The 23,368-nt window shown below is 37.5% G+C and overlaps 1 protein-coding gene across 7 annotated transcripts in view; it reads right to left on the bottom strand.

Moving 5' to 3' along the window:
* Window positions 1–23,368, bottom strand: part of lpp (LIM domain containing preferred translocation partner in lipoma) — a 129,542-nt gene that overhangs the window by 84,215 nt on the left and 21,959 nt on the right. For 4 of the 7 annotated variants that reach the window (XM_067512704.1, XM_067512705.1, XM_067512701.1 and 1 more), the window contains one exon: window positions 3,290–3,490. The exons of the other annotated variants lie outside the window; for them this stretch is intronic. In XM_067512704.1, coding sequence (XP_067368805.1) covers window positions 3,290–3,485 — 196 coding nt within the window. In that variant the 5' untranslated portion in view covers window positions 3,486–3,490. The remainder of the gene's footprint in view (window positions 1–3,289; window positions 3,491–23,368) is intronic. 7 annotated transcript variants of the gene reach the window in all.

The raw sequence follows: 23,368 nt of genomic DNA, 5'->3' as shown, positions 1-23,368 counted from the left end.
TATTATTGGTTACCAATTTTTATACCTGCAGCTTCTCCCTTACTGAAAACTCTTATAAATGTTAAAACAGTTTATAATGTCAGACTGCACTCACAAGGTTGCAATAAGAAACAAACTGTATTTGAGTGGAGAGGGACATTAAGATTGAAATTAAAACACATTCTGAGCATCTTAAAGCTCAACAATGGTAATGTTTGTTTGTCTTGGTGGTGGGCAGAGCACATAAAGCAGCCGTCTAAGAACAAGCTTTACAAAACTAACATCTGGAGTACCAGACAGGTCCACAACTCAAACCACAAACCCCCACAGACAGCAGTGTTTTCAGTGTTCTCACTGCTTGGCGAATTTCATAACCGTTTCCCCTGTTTTTGGAAATCTAGGACTCTCAGGGGGGGGTTGAGGGTAGAGGTTTAGATAATGCTCACATTACAACGCATATACCAGATGGGAAGGTGGGTTGATATTTGTGTGTATAATATTCTCCGGGTGTCATGTTCTACCTTCGTAACATCTTGCTCACTGAAGACTTCAGACAAGTGCAAGTGGAGTCTGAATAATAATTACCATATTTTGGAGCTTCAGCAACATTGTAACCATAATGTTGAACACATTGTCCTATAGGATGGTACAGTCACTTTTAACATATGCAAACAAACAGCATCAATGCATTTTAAAATGCCTGCAGGTAGCACTGAGTAGGTGTCTGAACTTTTCAGTTGTCAGTGTTATTTCTAACCAGTGACTCCAAAATCATTTCCTGTGTTCTTATTACAAATTAAATTACTCTTACACTTATTACAAGTTTTTATTAATAATTGAGATTAATTATCCTGTTTCGCTTTTGTTTCATTGCATCTGAAACTAATGAAAATGACCAACTAAACGTCAACATAAAAACACTTCTTATCAGTGACTTTAATTTATAAGGTCTTTAAATGACACTAAATATTATATCTGATAACATGGCCCACACTGTCAACAGATATTAGTCATCAAAGAAGATTTTAAACACAATAGTTGCACTGTAGAGTCATATCCCTCTCATGTAAAACAGACAGCGTTATGCTTTGCTGAGCACAGCCTCTGCATTTGTAAACCATAAATACACATCATACATCATTAAATAATAACCAAGTAAAATCAACCTAAAATATATATCTAATGCCAGACTATTGCAAAGCAAAAAAGACTAGATAAATAAGTTACTTATAGAAAACTTATAGTGCTAAATCTTCACTGGTGAATATGTTTATTGTGTTTTGACAGGTAAGACCAAGCACCCTTTTCAAAACACAAACCATCAGCTCCCAGGAGACCAAAAACAGCAGACAACACAAGACTTCCTTAACTCACACAACTGCAAACCGCAGTACTTACAGTGTATTTTTATTAGAAATTAGGCCCACAGCATGGTCTCTGTTATAAATATAGTATAAAACATTCACAGTGTATAGTTTATGTCTTTAGCAACCTAAATGAGGGAGGACCAGGGTGTAAGAGATCCTATTCATCACTTACATGTGAAATGCTGTCTGTTTAAATTTTTACAAAAGTTTTAAATCAAATATTATTTTAATTACACATAAAAACGTAACCTGACAACTAATCTCTTTAGTTAATAAAAACCAAAGCACATCCCTCAGAGACGACCACACAATATCTCTCCATTACACATATGCTGCAAGTTACCAGTAGACTATTCCGCAACTAAACCTCCTGGCACTATGCAAATTATGCAAATCAGAAGAGCATCAGATGTGGGTGCTTTTGTAAAGCGTAACATAAATACAAACACTCTCACAAAGTTGGTCAGTTACAGTAAAAATGGCCAAAACTACAGAAGAAAGATTCTTAAATGTCAGGTGTGGAAAAAATAACCATGACTATAAAGTGCAGCATCAGTGGGTGAACTGTGTTCTCTTTATTGTGTTTACATGAACCTAATTAGGTTACAGCGAGTTTAATTGGGAAAGCTGATTTCTTAACTGTCACGTAAAGGGCCAAGCTTTTTTCTGAAATCGGGGTAGGCAATTGGGAAAACCTGATTTCCCCAGGTAGATTTCTGTTGAAGAACAAAACTTTCTTTGCCATGTATATGCATAACCAGTTCTCCAATCGGCTTTCTTTAACTGTATATGTGCGCAACAGAGGGCTGCAGACCGGAACATGCATCTGAGTGAAAGGCTGAATGAATTGTGGGATCATTAACAGGGCGATGTAGCCTCTTTTTTTAAAACAAAATCGGCCTAAAGTCCAACAGAAAGTTTAGCTCACACAAAGTGCCACCTAGAAGTTTAAACAAATCCCTTTGCCACACAGACTTTTTAAAATTTAGACAGTTCCCGTTGTGAATCAGCTGCATGTCTCCACTTTGTTTTTCCTTTCTCTCCCCCTACGCTGTCTCTGTGCAGCGACATGAGAAAAGAAAAGAAAAGGGCTGTTTTCAATCACTATACGGTTATAATCTGAGCGCCACACTTCCAAAATTAGTCTGCAGTGGAGGGGAAATCATCTTATTCTTCTGCATGTATACTCATTTACCCACTAATCAAATATTTTAAGTGGACTTAAACATTGTTCCCTGATTACACGAGAAAGCTGATTTCTCTGTGTATCCCGATTACTTAGAGTAAGTGCATACAAACGCAGTCTATGTCATACTACACTCCTGTCACCTCTGTTTTACATGTGAATCTAAAAGTGCTATGAGCCGCTCATTCATCATTGAGCTCTTTATGACTCAAAGAAATATGGTATACTAAACCTACAACTATAGAATTCAATGCAGAGTAGTTATAATGTTTGGCAAACAATGGCCGAACCAGATGCTGGCTTACTCGGAGTAAGTTTGTTTTGTAAGACAATTAACAAATTAAAGAATTTGGTTAAATAGCATTTTTAAAGTAAACCACAGAAGGACGTGTAAGTTGGAGTTGTCGGCTGATTTGAAATTGCTCAGGAGTTGGACTATCAGCATTGCTGCACAGGTTCACTTGTTAATGAGTCAAAGATGAAGAGAGTTTGAGCGTTGAGAAAAACTTTGAAAAAATTGCAGAAAGCAGGAAACCGAAAATAAAGAATGCGGCATACAAAATGCAAAAACGATTGAGATGCTAAATAGCTGAGAAAAAAAAACTTCCAACTGAATTTAGAAAAAGAAAAACTGTTCTGAGCTAAAATTTTTTGTTGGACAAATAGGTGAGAGGGGGCCAGTTACGACACATTTTCAGATCATTTCTAACTCTCTATTTATTTTGTGTATCATGTATTGTGTATCCTGTGTTGTTACCTGCAGGGTCAATGGGCGAGGCATCTCCCATTTGTTTGTAAGGGTTGAACTTGGGTTTGGGTGCAACAACAGGGGCAAATTTCTTGGGTGCCTGCTGCTGGGAGATGGAGATGCTTGCACTACCCAAAGACGGAGTGGTCTCCATCCTGGCAGTCACTTGTGCCGTCTGGTCGTTACTGTTCGCTGGGTTCCACATGGTTGCTAAAAAGGGAAAGACAGTTTCTTCAAGTACCAAAGTACCAATGAACTTGTCACAGAGCTTAGAAGTCAAACAGGCTCTGCTAAGTCAAACTGCAGCAGTAATTGCATGTTCTCAGCTTCTTAAAAGGCCTCAGTAAGATTCAAATAAAGTACTTGTGAAATCCTCTGACATGGTCTAAAACTCCCTTTACCATTGGAAAATTGTGCGGGAGGCTGCATCCACACCATTGTTTGTGGCGAGGAAACAAACACGCACGTGGGAGACACCGTAATACATAGTAATATCTTTTGTCAGGCTAAAGATTAAATTGACTAGAGGTAGGAGTAGCAGTATGACACTGTGTCTAAACTCTGTATTTTGGACAGGACGCTACACTAAAGCTGCTCATCTTAACAATGTGGCCAGGAGGAAATAAGAACTGAACCACCAACCTGGGGGTTCATTGATGGTTGCTCCACCAACTGAGCCACTGACACGCCAACATTAACACGAGCAACACATGAGCAGTGTGTCTGTCTGTCTGCACAGGATGCATTCAGTGACAATATTAAGTGTGGGTGTAAATATGTAAGAAAAAATATAATATATTATATATAACAAATATGTATTTAATGTGGCATATACCACAAACAGTGCCACGTGTAGACGGCAAAGCAACACATATCTGCTCCTTTAGATGTGTGTGAGACAGATGGTTGAAAAAAAAATGCATCTCACCTGTGCAGACAACAGGCTGTTCACCCTACCTTCAAGTGTGGCCGGTATACACACATTTGCCTTAAGATGTACCAGCTGGTGAAATTATTTTTTGAAAAAGAAAAACAAAACAAGATAATACACGTTGTGTTCTGATGCCTATGAATGTGTCTAATTTGATAAAGTTATAATAAACAAAACATGAAAGTGGTAAGGAAATCACTTTGAACTCTGACTCGCACTTTTTTCTTTACTCACATCCTTCTTCCACACACACGAAAACAACAAATCAAAGCTCTGATATGTGAGACAAAGAGCGGCGAAAACAAAGCACTTTAAAAACAAGAAGACTTTACAACAGAAAAGTATTGAAAAATGCTGTAACACTGATGTAACCATCAATGATTTGTTAGTGTTGATGTAGCTGTCAAAAATGAGATCAAATCAGTGTTCACGAATGACAGAACACTGATCTACAAGTCATGTAGAAAAATTTAACACGTGTTACTTCATTTTCAAATTACATTTACATTCATTATTTCTGGAGGTTTCATTGTGGGTGGCACTAAATGCATCACATTAAAATATAAAATTGCTGCTTCAACATGCAGCTCTAACTGATAGCTGATCAATAGGATGACTTTACCTTATCTGACAAGTCGACTTGTGTGTCCTTAATACAGTTACAGTGAAAAAACACAACAGAGTAAAAGAACTTGCTGTGGCTGAGGACACAAACATCCACTATTTCACCACTGCATTCTGAAATCACTTGAAATATTTGAACTATTTATATGCGGCGCTTTTTCCTATCCTGCTTTGTGTTTGTTGTGCTGTGTTCTGATGTTTTTGCTGTTTATTATCCTCACTCTGACTGATACAGGGTTTACATTCTTCCTCCGGAGCACAGCAGAGAAGCCCACGCACAATCATCTTTTAATATCTGCTCAAATCCCTGCTCCTCCTGCCGTCTGAATGGTTCTTACTTTTGATATTTTTCTCTGCTCTTAATGCTACAATTCAGACGCTGCGCTGGTGTCTCACACCCACCTGTCCTTTCAATGCAAATGCTTTCATTTCTCGACGCACAAATGGCTAACAAAATAAAAGATGAATTGAAAGCAGAGGGAAAAAAGAAGCAATGATCTTAGCATGTGTGAGTAAGACTTAGTATATGACATGTTGAATGGAAAATTTCTGTTGCAGTTTGTGGTTACATTCTTTGATGACTGCAACTAATTCACAGTGGGATGTTGTTTTATGTTTACTGGGGCCTAAAGTGCACATCTGTTCAAATAAAGTTTCTTCAAAACAAGTGGTACATGTGCCATTTTGGGGACAAAATCCTGCATCCAGCTTACTGAAGACATCAGAATGTTCTGTAATTACCCCAGTGATTCATAGATTACTTGTGTAAATAAAGAATTTTAATTGCATGTCTCCATTGTACTGGTAAAACTATCTAATGATTCATATTAAAAGTAAATCTACTTTCGTTTGGAGAAATGGTCTCTAATAAAAATAGTTCTTCTGTGGTTCATTAAGAGTAATAATAACAATAATAATTTTAAAGTTAGATGTTCCTGTTGAGTTTTGAGCACCACAATTATGTTCCTGTTGAGTTTTGAGCACCACAATTACCTCGGTAGCACATACGCAGAGGCAGAACTCATATGACACATATCTCAAAACCCAGGTCAGACAGAGTCAAGTCTAAACTGAAAGAAAAGCTATTGGCATATTTATTCATGATATTAACTTGACCATATTTTTAATTTTACCAAAAGTACATTTTAGCACATTTTACTTTCAAGTGTCCCGTATCCCCTGTGTGACAAGGTGCTCCAGCGAACATGCTTAAAATAAGCACTGTTATCTCAACAAGCAACCCTGCTCAAAGCGTTCACATGATCACATGAGTGGTTTCCTGTTTGATATTGGTGTACAGCCTTTTGTTTTGAATATCTTCATGCTTGATCTGACACCATTCTTTTTTTTCCAATAGACTCATAATTCAGTTTTCTTGTACACTCATTAATAGCTGCTTTAGAAACCAGCCCTTTTCTAAACGTGTACATTCTTTCGTTTGTGGTGTCTCTTTTTTTCTTCACATATACGGACAGATTAAGGCATTGTGGCTTTCAGTATTTTCTGTTGTTTTCACAGACCAAACCACATTCGAATCGAATCCGTTTAAAACATGCCACAGAGCACTATAGGGTAAGTACAGTGAGATTAAGTACATGTTAATATTTTCTACTGCCTGCCCTCTGGCCATCCCTTTGCCATCACGCACGGTTAGAGACTGTCCCGTTCAGCAGCGACTGGGACACTTTCGATATGTCACTTGTCAAAGTCACAAGTTTCCATTTTCACCCTGCGCGGCTTTGGATTGTGAGAGGAAGCCAGCACACCCACACAACCCATGCGATCACAATGTATACAGTGCAAAACATATGTATATCATTTGAACTTTGCAGTAAACATACTCTGACTCACCAGATGTGGAGCTATTGTAATTTCTGGCCTTTCTCCTTTCACTATGCAACACATACTTGCACAGCACAGTCATGTTTGTTACACATACTGTAGCACAATGCGGAGAAGAGTCTGCTGATTAAACACGAAACTTTTTGTTTATTTAGCTTTGACTTGTTTGAGCTCCCGCTACTTAATAAGTTCCATTATGCATCAGTTCACTGCTCTTCAGTATTAGCTTTAATGTGTTTTGTGATAAAAGTGAAACTTCCTCAATTTACACACACACACACCACGAAATAAATTGAACTCATCACAGGAAAATGTACGAATACATATCCAATTAATTTCTATAAGGGAGGCGTATGGCATGGGTCAACGGTACACATGCAGTCACAAAAAAGGTGGTTCTGTGCTGAAGACCCATGAAAGGAAAGTCAATTCTGATTGTCGGGGCAGTTACAAGATGACTCACAAAGCTGTGACACCATGTTTAACAGTTTGCTTTATGGGTTTGCAGTTTGCCTTGTCTTCTCGTAGCTGTTCCACTGCACTTTTACAGCTGTCATTGAGGAACTGCTGCAGGTGTTTCTGCTGCATTAATCTTTCATATCCACCAAGGAAACTATCAAACAAACCCATCCAAAGAGGACCACAGAGAGTACCGAATTCTAACATAAAATGGCAGGGTTCAGAGATTTCTTTTGTAAGGTGGAAATACATGACATGCTTTCTAACAAATGTTTTCGGATGCAGAGACTGAATCACATGTTCAAAACGTACACCTGAAAAACTTGTGGCAGTGTTCAGGATCTCCTGCTTTTACAATACACGACTTACTACTTCCAGACATTTTGCGAGTGAGCAAAGCCGTGAGAGTCTGGATCTTAGGGTAACTGCAGAATAAACGGAAAATTCTCTGTGTTCATTGAGTCACATCTCAAATAGTACACTTAATGTTGTAACCCACTGCTAAGTATTGTTAGAAAAAAAACATACCCATTTGAATCTCAAATGCCACCACAACTGTATGAAGTCACGTGTGCAGTACAAAAAAATAATTGAATAATTTAGGGTGTAGTTGCCCTTTAAAAGGCAATGATGCTGCTTCTCTTCCACCTGGTGCTTCATCCCAGGAGTAGAGTTCAGTAAAAACTACACAGGCCTTGGTTCACTTGGCACCGATCAAAACATCACTTCAAAAAGACACCAAGGAGACGAAGATGGAGCTAGACTTTGGCTGGCAGATTTTTAATACCAAATAGAGGGGTGACTGGGATTAGCACTCACGGTTCGTGACGCAACGTGCAGAGGACCAGCCATGCGGATGAAACCGCTTTAAAAATTAAAGCTTTCCATCTGCAAGAGGTTGCTGCTGAGTTTTCCCAGCACTTGGACTTGCTCTGCTTCAGAGAGCTGGTTGAATGACTGAATACACTAATACGTTACACAAACAAGCACTCACTCCCCACATTCCACTGTTTGGAAACAGGGATGTACAAAAAGTTCAAGTGGTCATTATGGATATTGAAATATTTTGTGCAGAAGGGGGAATATTTGAAAGGGATGCATGTCCAACACTATTCCACGTGTTGACATCAATAAATGCAAAAGCCTGCTTTGTGGCCCCTTTAAGTGTTAAAAATGTAGTAGTGGAAGCGCAAGAGCAGTGTCAAGGCTTCAGAGGACTGGACGAGTAAAACATCATGTTCTGAAACATAGCCACTGCAGAGTGCAGCTACATGACAAAATTATGTCAACATAAAAAAGAAGAGTATTTTATTATGGATTCTACTACTACTATTTGAAGGCAGGCATTCATATTTTACTTCTGTGGCCTCATTTATTTTAGTCAATTCAGAACTATCACATACTACAAATATCATTGATTATAGAATATATACTCAGTGTCACGTGGCTAAGAACAAGTGGGAATCTGATGAAATTATCTGCACATTGCCTGCAGGCCTTTATCACAAATTTACCTAAAAAGTATTAAGCTGACAAGTGCATATAAATGTGAAAAAAAAAAAAAGTTAAATGTACTTCCTAGTACTGTTTAGTCAGGAATTTCCTGTGCACTAATGTGAGACAGTAATGTGTTCCCTAAAACTTATCCCTAAAAAAACAACAAAAAAAAAAAACATGTAGAGTACAGATTAAGTAAAGGAAAACACCACAGTTAAATTTAAACCAAGTTAGGGGTCTTGGCAAGTCCCAAAAGGCATGAAAAGAAAGGATATTGCTTAACAAATAGGGGAAAAGTGTTTTCCATGTATTTATTTTGGCTACTGTGACCCTCTATAGTATAATTTGCATCGATACATCGATACTGTGTTACAAATTTGGGCAACAGCTCAGAGTACGTTCTGACCACAGGTCTGACACTTTTAGCAGCTTTTAATTTTTGCCAGCCGTAATCTTTGTCGTTTCTGGTTAAAGTGTCAAACACCAGATCTGATTAGTTGTTGCCAACTAACGTTAGTTCTTTCGTATGACTCAAACTGACGACAGGCCGAAATAATACTGTTGTCACGTGTATGTGCTGCTCTGAAATTGAAACCGGCTTGAATGTGGCACTGCTGTGAAGCAAACAAAGATCTTTTATTAGGTGGGTGCATCTCACCACCGAACATTAGGGTAGACTGTTTCTATTGTTCTAATGCAAACATTGCATCTGATCTCACATGGACTGTCAGTTAAAACCTTATAATTTACCTAAGTATATTTCATACTAACATTAGATAGACAGGCAGATTGAATTACTAAATTTAGTCCTGGATTCAGGTTGGATAAATAACTCTTCCCCTTTTTTCCTTTAGAGACTGCAATAGAAATAAGTTGTATAATAAAATGCTAATTTTAATATATTTAAAGAAGCTAGACATGTCTTATTTTAATGGTTAAGTTCATTTTAGTATAGTATGGAGTCTGATAGAAAAGATTAGGGACATTCAAGTTAAACCAGTGGCTTCACAGTTAGGTCAGAAAGGTCTCATTTGACTGTGTGGGGAAAACAAGGGGTCTTCTGAGCTTTTGATACACTACAGTGAAGGTACTTCACCTCTAGTACCATCAACAATGCATCCTGTGCCAACACCTCTGTCCCCTGCTGTAAGTCGATCCCTGCCCCAGCACTGGCCACTTAACGCAAACCAGCAATGACAACAGGTGTGAGAATGCTAGCAGGCAAAATCACCTTTTGTTGTGTCAAAGTAACTCTGTTCAAAGATCAGCTAAGAAGAGGGTCTCAATCACAACTCATCGCATCTGCACTGAGACAGTGACCTAATGAGAGGGGGCTGATTCCAGTTTGATAGAAGCGGATGGCAGCATGTGTTCCCCAGAAAGGTGAGAACAAACTTGTTGGGCCAGTTGCAGCAACGGACATCAACGGTTAGTTGTCTGCTTCTACACCAGCTGTGCATCGGTGTGTTTTTGTTTCATATCTACTCAAGGGAATTTGATTAATACATCATCACATCCTTCAATTATTTTTGAAGAGAGGCGGAGCTATGAACTGTCACTGTGTGTTAGCTTTGAAATTCAAATTAGTGTGTCATTGTTGACCAGTATTAGAATATGTTTACCAACCTAAGCAAGATAGGTTTTAAACAGAAGCCTTTATTAAAAACCAGAACATTTCAGACCTACTTGTATGAGGAGCCATCAGTCAGCCAGTGTAAAGCTTCTCATGTGGTAATTAGGCTAATTATACAAAGGGATAAGGTTAGGGTTAATCAAAACGATCAAGGCAATACTGATTTGTTTTGCCCATTAGCTATTGTGAAGACCCTGACCAGTTGATAGCCATTACAAATAAGATTTGGAGCTGTGACTACTACAAAGAGTAACAATTTTGCATCCTACATCCTGTACCCCTCCTCAGAATAATGCCTGAGAAATGAATAAGTAGCAAGAGTGTTCCACTGTCCATCATGTGAAATGTATGATCATGCTAATAATAGCTAGAAGATGTAAGACAACAGTGTAACTGTACATCAGAACCTGCTGAGATCCTCTACACAGGAACCATTTCATGGACATGCCAGACGAATGTGTTCATTATGCTGTTTCAGATTTGTCTCTTTGCATATGACAGAATTTGAACGTCTCAGACATTTGGGTGACCTTGATTCTTAATGTTTTTATCACGTTTCCAGAAAGAGACACAAATCACCATAGACACGGAAATTCCCATAATAAATGAAAAGCAAACAGGCAAAAAGACACAAAACAACTATGAAGGGACACCAAACAACCTCAAAGACACACATTATAACAACAAGAGACAATAAATGTTTACAAGGAGACAGAAAGACAAAGATGTACAGTACAAAAATGAGTACAGGCACACAACTAACTCAAAGAGACACAATTACTTATTAAATTACTTAATTACTTAATTAAAAAGTGATAACTGAAGAGAACCAAAACGAGTCATAAAACATCTACTGAGAGATGCAAGATAACCACAAAGAGACATGAAAAAAAAAGAAAATCTGAGAAAAAAAAAAAGCCATCCCTTTTTAGTCCAACACTTTGGACACATAAAAGGCACTAATGTGAAACATTTTGCATCTTTAACACTTTGGCTGTCATTTTTAAAACAGCTTCCTTTTTAACCTCATCAAAACTCTATAGTCCAACTACACACTATACAGAACCACATCATTTTTCTTTTAGCATATACACAGGCTCCCTGTGTGTTTTGTAATAGATCCCCCCCCCCCGGTTATGTTTTTAACCTCTTAGTACCACTTGAGACAGTAGGTAGCGTTTGATCTTCAGGCAGCCATCATTTATCCGTTCCAGAATCTTCCTTTTGTCAGTGGGTCTCCCTGTCAAGTAACTATGGTACAATGATGTCTAAAGTCTCAAAAATACTATCTTTCGTTGGTCCTCATTGTGCCTCTCAAGTAAATAGTTTTGCTACCAAGTTAAATACGCTGTTACAATCCTACAACCAAGACGTAAAGAGAAAGTTTGCAAGGTCTAAATACTGAGAAAAAAATCTGCTGTTTGAAAATGCGCTCTATGCTTACTTTGTGCTATAATGTGTCATCATTAATTTGCAGAGTTTTAGAATTACAACAAAACAAAAATTATATGTCTGCATCACTTACATATAGAAATATCACTTATTACACTACATAATACCTATGTTTGTTATAGTATCACCTCAAAACTTCCTAACAAGATTTGCATGACTTTTTGAACAGCTGTTGAGTAGTTTACTTGAGTTGTTGGCCTTTGCTCCCTAATGACAGCAGCACAACTTTTCTGTAAATATGTGAATCTGACTTTAATGCTGACTGACAGCTTGTATTGGCTTGGGATATATCAAATAGAATTGGATGGCTTGCATGACTGGAGTATGTGCTCCTTGATACTGCAAGTGGTAAGATGCGACGTCTCAGGAGTTTATCTTATCTGAGTCTCAGGAGGTTACTGACTGACAGCTGTAAATATATCACAACACAACCTTAACCATCTCCCGCATACCTCTGTGGTAGATAGCAGTTTTTAAAAACTATATTTGCATCAACAATAAACAACGAAATAATCTGTATATTTCACATTTTCAGCAAATAAACAGTAAAAGGCAAAGGACGATTTACTTTAATTGTAAAAGACAATGTTCAGGTACAGAATCATTTTTGGACAGATAATATGAAAGCCACACCTCTAGACGAGGATTTTATAGCGCTTTACATTTGCACAACAGTGTGGCTAAATAAGTATTTATTTAAATACCAGCTTACACATAACAGGGTCAGTGCATCTCACTATATTATACACAAGAAAAAAGTTAAGTTTTTTGAGGGATGAAATGTAAATTGTGTTACTATTTTAAAGGGAAGAAAAGACATACAAAGAAATGTATAAATCTGACAGGAAAAGAGATAACTCAGTGTTACAAAGAGCCCACTAGCTAATGTCACTATATTGTATAAAAGAAATTTAATTCGAATGCTAATGTGGTCATAGCAGCCAATTTATTACTATCTACCTTTTTGGAAAACAACCTTACAAATTAGTTATTACTTGGGCTAAAAGAACTTCCTTCCAAAAGCAGCAAACCTTCAAAATATTCCAAAACTTGGCTAAATATGTATTAGATTGCATAATGGTTTTGATACAAAGGAATGAATTTAAATTGCAATAACAAGTTTTAATACCTCTTAATGGTTTCTCCATGGGAGTCTATGGTCAACGTTGAATATTTACATAATTAAAAACACATCACTGGCCTAGGTGTCCCCTTAATAGCACTATGTGTTGTGGCATATCGCACTTGTGTCTTAAGCATAATAACTATTGTGTGTGATGAGTGATTTAACATTGAAATTGCCATTCAGAGCTTGGAGGGGGGTCATTGGTCTTTGCCTCCAAAAATGCCTGTTGTAGTGCCTATGATGGCTCACAATTAAATCAAACTGTTAATCCACTAAGTACAGAGGTGAAGATGAAGGACCATTATTCAATTCTGGCCTATAGCTACACATGTCACTCTCAAATGGGTAGCTAATATGTGCCTTCGGTTTTGAAATAGGACTGGGGCAAAGTCAACAAAGTGAAGCTTATCTGGGAGGGGACAAAAGTGATTGAGAGGAGCTGCAAATTTGCCTTGAACAGATAAAAACATCACATCAAGCCTTCATTAATTGGCCTCATCTGACAGGCTTTATCCCAGGGCCTCTTATCACAGCAGAGGAAAAGCATATCATACAACAGAAGGACTTCTTGTAGCTACCTGCACAGGCTGAAGGGGAAAAATTGAGTATGGGTCCACCCTCAACCTTGATGTGTTAATTGATGCCTTTCATTTTTAAAACGAGCACTTGATCTTAAGAAGTGACTGTCAGCAGGGTGTGTTCCTAGACTGCTACTGAGGGAGAACAGTAACTTTGCAGTTTTTAATATTTGTTCTACTTTGAAGAAGCTGCCTTTCTTTCTGAAGATGTACAACGACATCGAATAGGAAAATGAAAAGACTTGGATTGTAGCACACATAAAGCTGGGCGTTTCAAGGACAGTCTACGATGCAAGTCTAGGTGATAATTAACTTGACTGGGGTTTCTCTAGAAAAAAAACACAAAGACTCTAAAAACTTCCTAAAATGTAATTTATGAAGACCCAGATAGACTGGAATCCTCCGCTTATGAGAAAAGTATGAATTGCAAGAGGACACATTTCAGTGTTGGACAGAGTTAATTATGATCCTTAACTCACAAACAAGTCAAGTGTTTGGCCGTACGGCTGCAAATGCTTGTGCTGGTGAGGACCGAGGCAATGAAATATGATAAAAGGGAGGCAACCGTGTAATTTGGGGGCTTAAACTGTCAGCTGTGTGTGTCTTTGTAATTGTACACCTGGGGTGTAGGAGCTGTAAATCAGTTCTGAATACATGTTTATTTAAAACTCTGGCTGACTGGAATGGATATGGTCATCTCACTATATATTTATAATCAGGTTTAAAATTCACCTAGTACCATTTCTGTAACAGCCACGATATCATGTCCATGTACAGTACAGCTTTGTTTGTTTTTTTTATTAAATCTGTTGAGTATGAGAAATTAAGTAAGATGACTTACGTACACCTGTGGTGTAAGAGCTGTAAGTCAGTTATGAATACATATTTATTTAAAACTCTGACTCTGGCAGCCAGTAAAATGTAAAAGGTTGCTTTCACACCTGACCTGTTCGGTCCATTGTCTCAAAAGTGGGGTCTCAGAACTGAACAAGCAGACAGTACAAGCATTGGGTATTGACTTCTGTGTGGGCTGTACTTTGTCATGATGCCGGTATTTACAAATATTGTCTTCCATAATTTTATCATAAACAGTTAAGAAAAAAATTGTATAGCATTTTTCCCATATTGCTCACTCCAACATCCACAAACTACTTTCCTTGTTCCCCTTTAAAATAAATAAAACAGTGCAATATATTATAAAGTAATACATTGCACTGTGTGTGTGTGTGTGTGTGTGTGTGTGTGTGTGTGTGTGTATATATATATATATATATATATATATATATATATATATATATATATATATATATATATAAATTCAATAGGGGTTTATTATATTGTCATTAATGATGTGTGAGGTTAAAGGTTAATGGGTTCACGTGGTAGTGATATTGTGTGATCACAGCTTCCAAAACCATCCAATTACGGAGTTATCTCTGAACTATAAACACATTATTATAGACTGTTGTCTACTAGACACATAAAATCATGAACATATTCTAAGTATAGCTCAACGTAATACAAGCAGCACAAGCAACAATTAATGGTGTAACCTTTAGCTCAATAGACTAAAATGCTTGAAATAAATGAAAACCAAGGTACGTGGTGAATGGTGTGAGCTATTTTAAGAAAAACAAGGAACAAAAGACCATAAGCAATTCATTCAAAACCTATTAGCACCGTATTGGTAGTAATAAGCTCCCAATGAACATAAGGTTGTGCCTACACAGCAAGCATATTAGCTGTATTTTTCAGATATGTGTCATACAACTAAGTGCTTCCAATGTCCAAGTGAATGTCATTTTCAGGATTTTCTGGTTCTGTCTGGGCTCTTCACACTAGTATAAATGGATGGGATCACATTGACAAAGCTAATGCCATGCTTTTTAGCAAATATACAACAGTCATAATAATACGATTGATGGCAGCACTAATGATAAATTATTATTAATATAATATTATTATAATTATATTATATTATTAATGATATCCACTGCTCCCTTTGCTTGTTTCAGATGAATATTTAATGCTAGAGAAAATATTCAAGATGGATTTTTTTATTTATTTTTTTAAAAGGTATGCTGTAGGTGTAACACCAACCACAAAAATGTTGCCAGTAAATCTCCATGCAGGAAATCTATAGGTATGTTCTGTAATAATTGAAAAACAGATATAAAATATCATAGTGCTAGGTGGAACAAAAATCCCACAGTGGATGTTGCCAGATCCTTCTTTGCAAAATGACTGCTGACCAGATGCAACATTAAGAACAAAGTAACACCGCTAATACAGTAGCTGAACAATGGTTGAAACCACACTATTAACAGAGAAATGGAAAGCAAGACATCAGAACATGTGTAATCCCTATACTGCAAGAATGGTGGATTACCACATCTCTGGATTTCATACATTTTCTGCCATGTGCTGCTGTATTTACACCCTTTCATCCTCACTTACTGGAGTGTTTAGTAAAGAATGCCCTCCAAAAACCCCTTCTTCAATGACGTCCCTCAGTGAGCTCTTATCATCGCAAGTGTCAATTCAAACTTGTTTCCTAACAAAGTGGACAATGCTGTCACCTTTTGTACTCTCTTAAAAAACTTGTCAATGTATTATTCTGTGACTTTAAATTGATATTTCCCACTTAAGGGTGTCTGAGATTTCTAAACCTTTTCATAACACAGGTATTGAGCTGTTATTTTAATGCTGAACACCGCTTATCCTCTACAGCTACAATGAGCACTGCACATCTATCCCCTTTTTCAAACTTCTATTGGGGTTTGGCTTGGGGACATAATCCCTTCCCTGGCTCGCTCACTGGCAAAACCACATAGAACTCATCAATACCACTTTGTTTACTGAATACAGATGACTTTGCTCAAAAATCTCCTTAGTACAGCGGAAGAATAAAGACATGAAAGAGTTTAAGCTCATGACAGTTTCATCCAAGCTTTTTAAATACCTGAGCAACTATTTAAGCAATTGCAGCAGACAGGGACGTTGCTGTTCAATTGTAATCACATGATTTGGGCTTGGCCCAATGAAAGAGGCTGACAAAGAGGCAGTGTGCTTTTACCCCTTTGTCTTGACTTATAGGTATTGCTTCAGTTGAACTCTCCTTTCTGAGGAAGAGCAAACGGTCCAGTGGGTTGGCAGTCACAGCACCGTTTCCGTCAGCTTCTCTATATTCTACAGTGCTGAAGTGCAAGACCACAGATACATAACAATGAGGAGCTTTAGGCCCATAACTTCATCATGTCACGCTCAGCCAGGGTTTCCTCATTCTCTCTTCAACACACAATAAGCAGTTATGATCAGTGTTTCTCAAGCACTAAGGGAGACATTACAACTATCATCAGTAACATATTGTGTGAGATTAACTACAACTATCATCAGAAACATATTGTGTGAGATTAACTACAGGTTGATGAAATACGGCACTTTAATCAATTTAAAATAAATCTACAAGACGATTAAAAAATGCAAAAAGTGAAAGCATATAAATACTTTCTGCAGCCACTGCAGCTTGTTAACGCAGATATCTAATCAGCCAATAACACGGCAGTAACTCAAAACATTTAGACACGTAAACATGGTGAAGACAATCTGCAAAAGTGTAAACTGAGCATCAGAATGGGGATGAATGGTAATTTAAGTATTAAGTCTAAGTATTTCAGAAACTTATGATCTACTTGGATTTTCATGCAAAACCATCTTATCCACAGATAATGGTCTGAAAAAGTCAAAATATCCAGTGAGCAGAAGTTCTCTGAACGAAAATGCCTTGTCAATGCCAGAGGTCAGAGGAGAAGGGCCAGACTGGTTCTAGCTGATAGAATGGCAACAACAACTCAAATTACCACATGTTACAACTGAGGTATGGAGAGGAGCATCTCTGAAAGGAGACCAACCCTTGTAGCAGATGGACTATAGAATAGATAGAAGGATACAGGATTGGAAAAATGGTGTCCGGTCTCAATTTCTGTTGCAACATTTGGATGGTATTGTCATAATTTGGCATAAAAAAGATGAAAACATGAATCCATCCTGCCTTGTATCAATGATTCAGGGTGGTGGTGCTTTGATGGTGTGGGGGGATATTTTCTTGGCACACTTTGGCCTCCTGAACACCAATTGAGCATTGTTTAAATGCAAAAGGGGGTCCAACCCCATACTAGTAAGGTGTACCTAGTAAAGCGGCTGGTGAGTAAATGGTAAATGGTCTGCACTTATATAGCGCTTTTCTACCTATTGGCACTCAAAGCGCTTTACACTGCTTCTTATTTACCCAATCACACTCACAATCACACACATTCATACACCGATGGGGGAGCTGCTATGCAGCTGGCCAACAATCACCGGGAGCAACTAAGTTGGGGTTCAGTGTCTTGCTCAAGGACACTTCGACATGTGACCGGAGGAGCCGGGGATTGAACCAACAACTGTGAGATTGGTGGACAACCGCTCTACCTTCCTGCGCCACAGTCGCCCAGTGTATTTTGTATTGTCAATAACATTGTCCCTTAGACCTGACAGAGCTGGTCCTGACCCGCACAATTCTTTTGACCCATGTAAACCATTTGCCACTGCCACACAGTCACACCTAAAGGGCTTTGTTATTGAGCATGAAGTCAATATTGGGCTTTATGTGAACAGTAAACAATGTGATCTGACCATTTAGATCCACCCTAAAGTACATCACAGACAGATTTGCTCCCACAGCAGATGAGGACTTTGGCTCAGGGATTTCTTCCAGATCACTTTGACAAACATATTATGCACCAACATGTTTTTTTTCTCTTTACATTTTCATGAAAAGCCCTGTCAGAAAACAAACATGCAGGTGATTGGACAAATCTACAACCTGAGCATATTTATACTTCCACTTGTTTAAATAAATCAGATATGTGGCTAACTAATGAAGAAAAACAAAGTGCGGAAATCATGGGGCAGAAGCATCTGTACAACATGAGCTGAGCTTGGTTTAATGCTTAGGGCTTTCGTCTTCAAGTTGTTTGGACTCTTACTTAATCTTTCATCTCTCCACTGCTCACTCTGCAGCACTGTGACCCTTGGTGACACCCAAAGATTAATTGAAATGCAAAGTTACACTAGTTGTTTTTGGAAGGTTTTATCCTTAATTGACTGATAGTTGTTCCTGTTTATCTCTTCCTGCTGCTTATACCCAAATCCAAACCTGCTCACTGGTCCTCTAAAACCCCTGCCAGAGTATCTATGTCAGCCCCTTAATCGCTCTCGGGTTGTCCTAATCTAATCTGTCCATTTTAGGCATGTCTTATTTACTTGTTTTCTGCTTGTCACTTTCCTTGGAGAAGGTGATCACAGCTCAGCTGGATATCATGCTGTGCTCCAGTTTCTCATTGAAAGCTACAGTAATTGTTTAAGAATAGACCTTCAGCCTCAGTGGGTAATCATACAGCTTGATAACAGCCATCAAACACTTCTATAGAGCTGTGAACAAGGGGTACAACTGCTCTAACATATGCTGTTCAATATACCATTATTTTCCATTGCATTGTTAAGGCGCTGGCCCCTTCCCAGCCAAACGAGCAGCATTGATTTAGTGAAACAGATTCATGCTCTCTGTGTCTGAATTATCAAAGAGCTATCTGCCAGTAAGACTGTCCCGGTGTGAAGTTAAGTAGCTGAAATACACTGACTGCCAATAAGAGCTACACAACTTAAGATTGCATAGCTGTTATGTAGGAGCTAGTTCAATGAATCTGTCATTAAAACTCAATCAACAGTTAAATTGGTTTTATTTAGCTGCATCTATGTTTTCAAAGACTGCATGGACCTTCAATTCTCTTTATACTGTACGTCAGTTACAATCAATTTTACAAATTTGACACGGGAATATCCCTATGAGTGTAAAGTTGCCCGGAAATATGGATGAGCAAATACCAACCATTTGCTCATAACTATAGTAATTATCTCAGCAATGTAGCAGGCAAAACTCTTATATCATATACTCGTTTTTCTGAATACAATTCAAAAATAACACCTTAAAAATACAACACCGCTTCACAATTTGTTAAGAAAGACATGATGCCGACTAGCCTTTGACCAAAAATCTGGCAACGTCAGATTGGCTTCCCATTTCAAACATTTTATTCCCAAGTTCATTTGGGACCAGACCAAGATCAAGTCCAGTAAAGATCTTGGTGCATTTGTTACAGTCCACACCAAAGGCCTACCTAAAAAAACAACACTAAAGTGGGAAAGCAAATTGGAGGTTAACTGAATCTGGCTAAACAAGGTAAGTGTCAAAATGCCTTCACATGAGACTATACAGAACAAGCCTGGTGAAATTCTAAGCAAAAAGACTTGATGCAAATCTACGTTGCTGACAAGAAGGTAATCAGGCAAATGTTTAAAAAAAATACACCACAAATACTGCTGTACAAGCAGTATTTCATTCATATTCTATTTTAAGCCCATTTTGTTGGTGTATTTTGATTGATGATGTCCAGTCTAAACATTTTTGTACGGTCGATTGTGTTTGCTTGGTTCTAAAGACACAGATGTGATTCAGTGCCAAAAAGATACTGAATCGTACTACCGTCTTGTCTAGATCATTACTGCAAACATATTGTAAAAAGAGTGATATTGATTTCTCTATAGCTCACTCCTAATTTAATACTAAAATGTTTGACAATAGATTTAAGGTGATGGATTAACAATTTACTTTAATCCAACACATTCACTCAAACAAGAATTGTTTTTTTTTTTATATGTGCGACGAATAAGGTGGGTCTGGTTCATACAGCTATTAACCTTTTGATGATATTAAACCACACTGTCTGTAATAAAGCATTCCCCTTGATGCAGCAATTTGTGATTGCATTTTTAAGGTAAATATTTAAAAAAAAATGTCTTCTCTTGTCTAGATTGTATGTAAACTATTGTAGTTCTGACTATTTGGTATGTCCAACTCCACGGTCATAAATCACTGATTCTTATCTACTGTGTTGGACTGGCCAGAAACCCCAATGTAATGTGTATTTTGTAGAGAAAGAAATTAATGTTTCCGAATAAATAATGCCAAGCAGACAAGATAGAAAAAGGGGAAAAAAAGACGAACTGATTACTCTTGTGACATTACTGCACTGTCAGCCCCATTTGTCCAAATCTACCAAATTTGATATTAACGAGATGCACAGTCCCACGATGAAAGATGTTACAACAGAGCAACTGTGAGCCTTTGTTAAACAGTGTTTATAAATGGAAATCCAGCCACTATGTAAGCAAAGGATACATTACTTCTATACATACTATTTGAGGGTTGTAAAAAGCCAGTATACTAATTTAACTGTCATGACACAGGGTAGGATTGGCTGAACACAGGGTAACATTGCGTTTTTGAGGGCTTCAGCAAGCAAAGGCTCTAGGCAGGCAAAAAAAAAAGTTAGCATAGTAGAGCCATGAAATTCTTATGTGAAACTGCGTATTTTATTGACTGAATGAGAGCAAAATAGAGAATATTTCAAATGGTATTTTGTAAGCTAACACCAAGCAAACATATTTTTGGAGAAGACTCTGAACGGATTTTGCTTTCAGTACTGAAAGCTATTTTAACACCAAAAGCATGTTGAGATTATCAGGCTGGAAAGGCTCTTAAGAAAATGTGAGTAACAGTATGAATCAGAGAAAGACTTAAGATTTTTTTCTAAAAGATGTTTACCTTACATAGGGTGGTATTTGAAAAGATTAAATAAAGGGCTATAAATTAAGTGCAAAAATACACAATTTCCCCAAATCTAAGACACCATTTTATAATTTCACTGGTGCATCATCCTATAGTCCAGCAGCAACTAAACAATGTCTCGATTCGTATTAAGTCCTCACATTTTGAAATGAGTCAAGGAAAACCTTTTTCTTATAGTTAAGTCCAACAAAGAGTTAAGCATTTGAAATTCTACAGTGAAGCTAAACTGTTCTTGAAATTCAGCTGGCAGCCAGCCTCGCTAGTCATCCACCGATTTGATGTGTGCTTCAAGAATCTGGCCCAAACAGACAAACTGTGAGCCAGGAATCTAAACAAACAGAGAAACCAAGAACCATCCTTGGCAAGTTAAGTTTACAGCATCACTGTCACCCAATTGTGTAAGGTGCTCTCCATAAGTCTACTGCTGTACTACTGTGATGCTTTAATGTTGCCTAAGAAATTTTACTTTGAGAAGTTTTACTATTGATACTACTAATGCAGTGTGTCATTACTTATACAAAATCAAAGTTGCAAAACTCTCACTTTAGGCTCTCAATTTCAAAAGCCTCTGAAATGAATAGCACACTGTTTTAAAACGATAGTTTTTAAAATGTTGTAACTTGCTACCTGTATTACAAATGGTTCTCTGGTTATTTGTTTTTTGAATAAATCTAAAACTCCTCTTATTCTTCTAATCCCAAACATCTGCACAACTCTAATGTGAAGAATTATGACTGCACTGCAGATATACAGAATATAAAATGAAAGAAGAACAAAAACATGAAACCCAGAAAAACTCTAAAGCAACTAGTAAAAGCATGAAAAGATCACCAAGCTCAGTCTGTATGAGACAAAGTAATTTAACATCCCTGATGACCCTGACACACATTCTGAAAACCTGGAAAATGCAGGCCCATAGTTTCCATGGCAATTTTGTACAACACATCAGTGAAAAAAACACTGCCATGCATCAAAGTAAATGTGTAAATGTTAAAAGAAGCTAAAGGACTAATTTGATGTTGCTATGGGAAAATAACAGCAGTATTCAGCATTCAAAGTCACTGATTATAATGCACAAGTGAGATGCTTTAGAGGTTAACATAACTGAATGTAACTATATATAATCTGTAGTCCACATACTGTATGTATGGGTAAGACACAGCATGTGCACATATGTGTGTAACTGCAGAGTGGTTTCACTTAGCCTATCAAAAGCAAAAAATAAAAAATGCAGAATTTTGGACACCTATCAGATCATACACTGTGCCCACACCGTTTGTCCTTAGGGTTTTTATTGATGTTGATGGAGTTTGTGTCTAAGAATATATAACAAGGCCACAGTGTTTTGCTAATAAAAAAGAAGCTGCTCCTTTGTCTGCCCTACACCTCTAAGGGCACCATGTGCTTATTATTACTAGAAGAATTAGACTGTGCTAATGAAAGCTGAAGCAGGAAAGGAAGCTTGTTGCACCACCTGTTCAACATTTTCATATTCAGTGAAGAAGAGCTCAGGTTCCCATATGAGAACCTTACCATCTGTTTCAAAAATATATCAAATTTTGGTGTTCAGTGCATGCTTTGTTAATCACAGACACCCGAGAGGTTTCTAATTTCAATGTCTGCATTTGCAGTTTGTGCGATATACCGCATTTGTGGTATGTTTCACAAGTAAAGCTACCACCAAAAAACAAAAAACACAAGTCTATGTTGCTTCATTAGAATTAAAAACACACAAGCGTGACTAAAACATTGATCAAATTGCATCTTAAATCAATTAAAGCAAGGACCATTAGTGTTATCATGACATGGGAACACAGTTTTGATTTGGCTGTTAAGGGAGTTCTCAGCGGCTTATCAGAAGAAAAACACTATCACAGAGTCAGTTAATCAGGAGATAAATACAAAGGATCACTGTAGGATTAAGTACATGCATATTTAATATGCAGAAAAAAGGTCCACATGCAAATTGACAGGTATTTTTATTCTTAATTAATTAATTTTTGTTTGTTTTGTCATTGTCTGTGTTGACATGCATCATCTTTGGCTGCTATCCTTTAATAACCATACATCATGTGTAAAATTATTGCTTTTCACATTTTTTTTAATCTAAAATATGTGGCTTTTTTATCTCATACCTAAGCCTAATTAAATAAAGCAAAAATGCTCTATATTAGGGGAACTCAGTACATCATTATCCTGCTATTTAGTAAAATACTT

This window comes from Channa argus, chromosome 8 (genome assembly GCF_033026475.1).
Source record: "Channa argus isolate prfri chromosome 8, Channa argus male v1.0, whole genome shotgun sequence".
Classification (NCBI taxonomy): Eukaryota; Metazoa; Chordata; class Actinopteri; order Anabantiformes; family Channidae; genus Channa; species Channa argus.
This window is presented reverse-complemented; position numbering and strand designations above follow the sequence as displayed.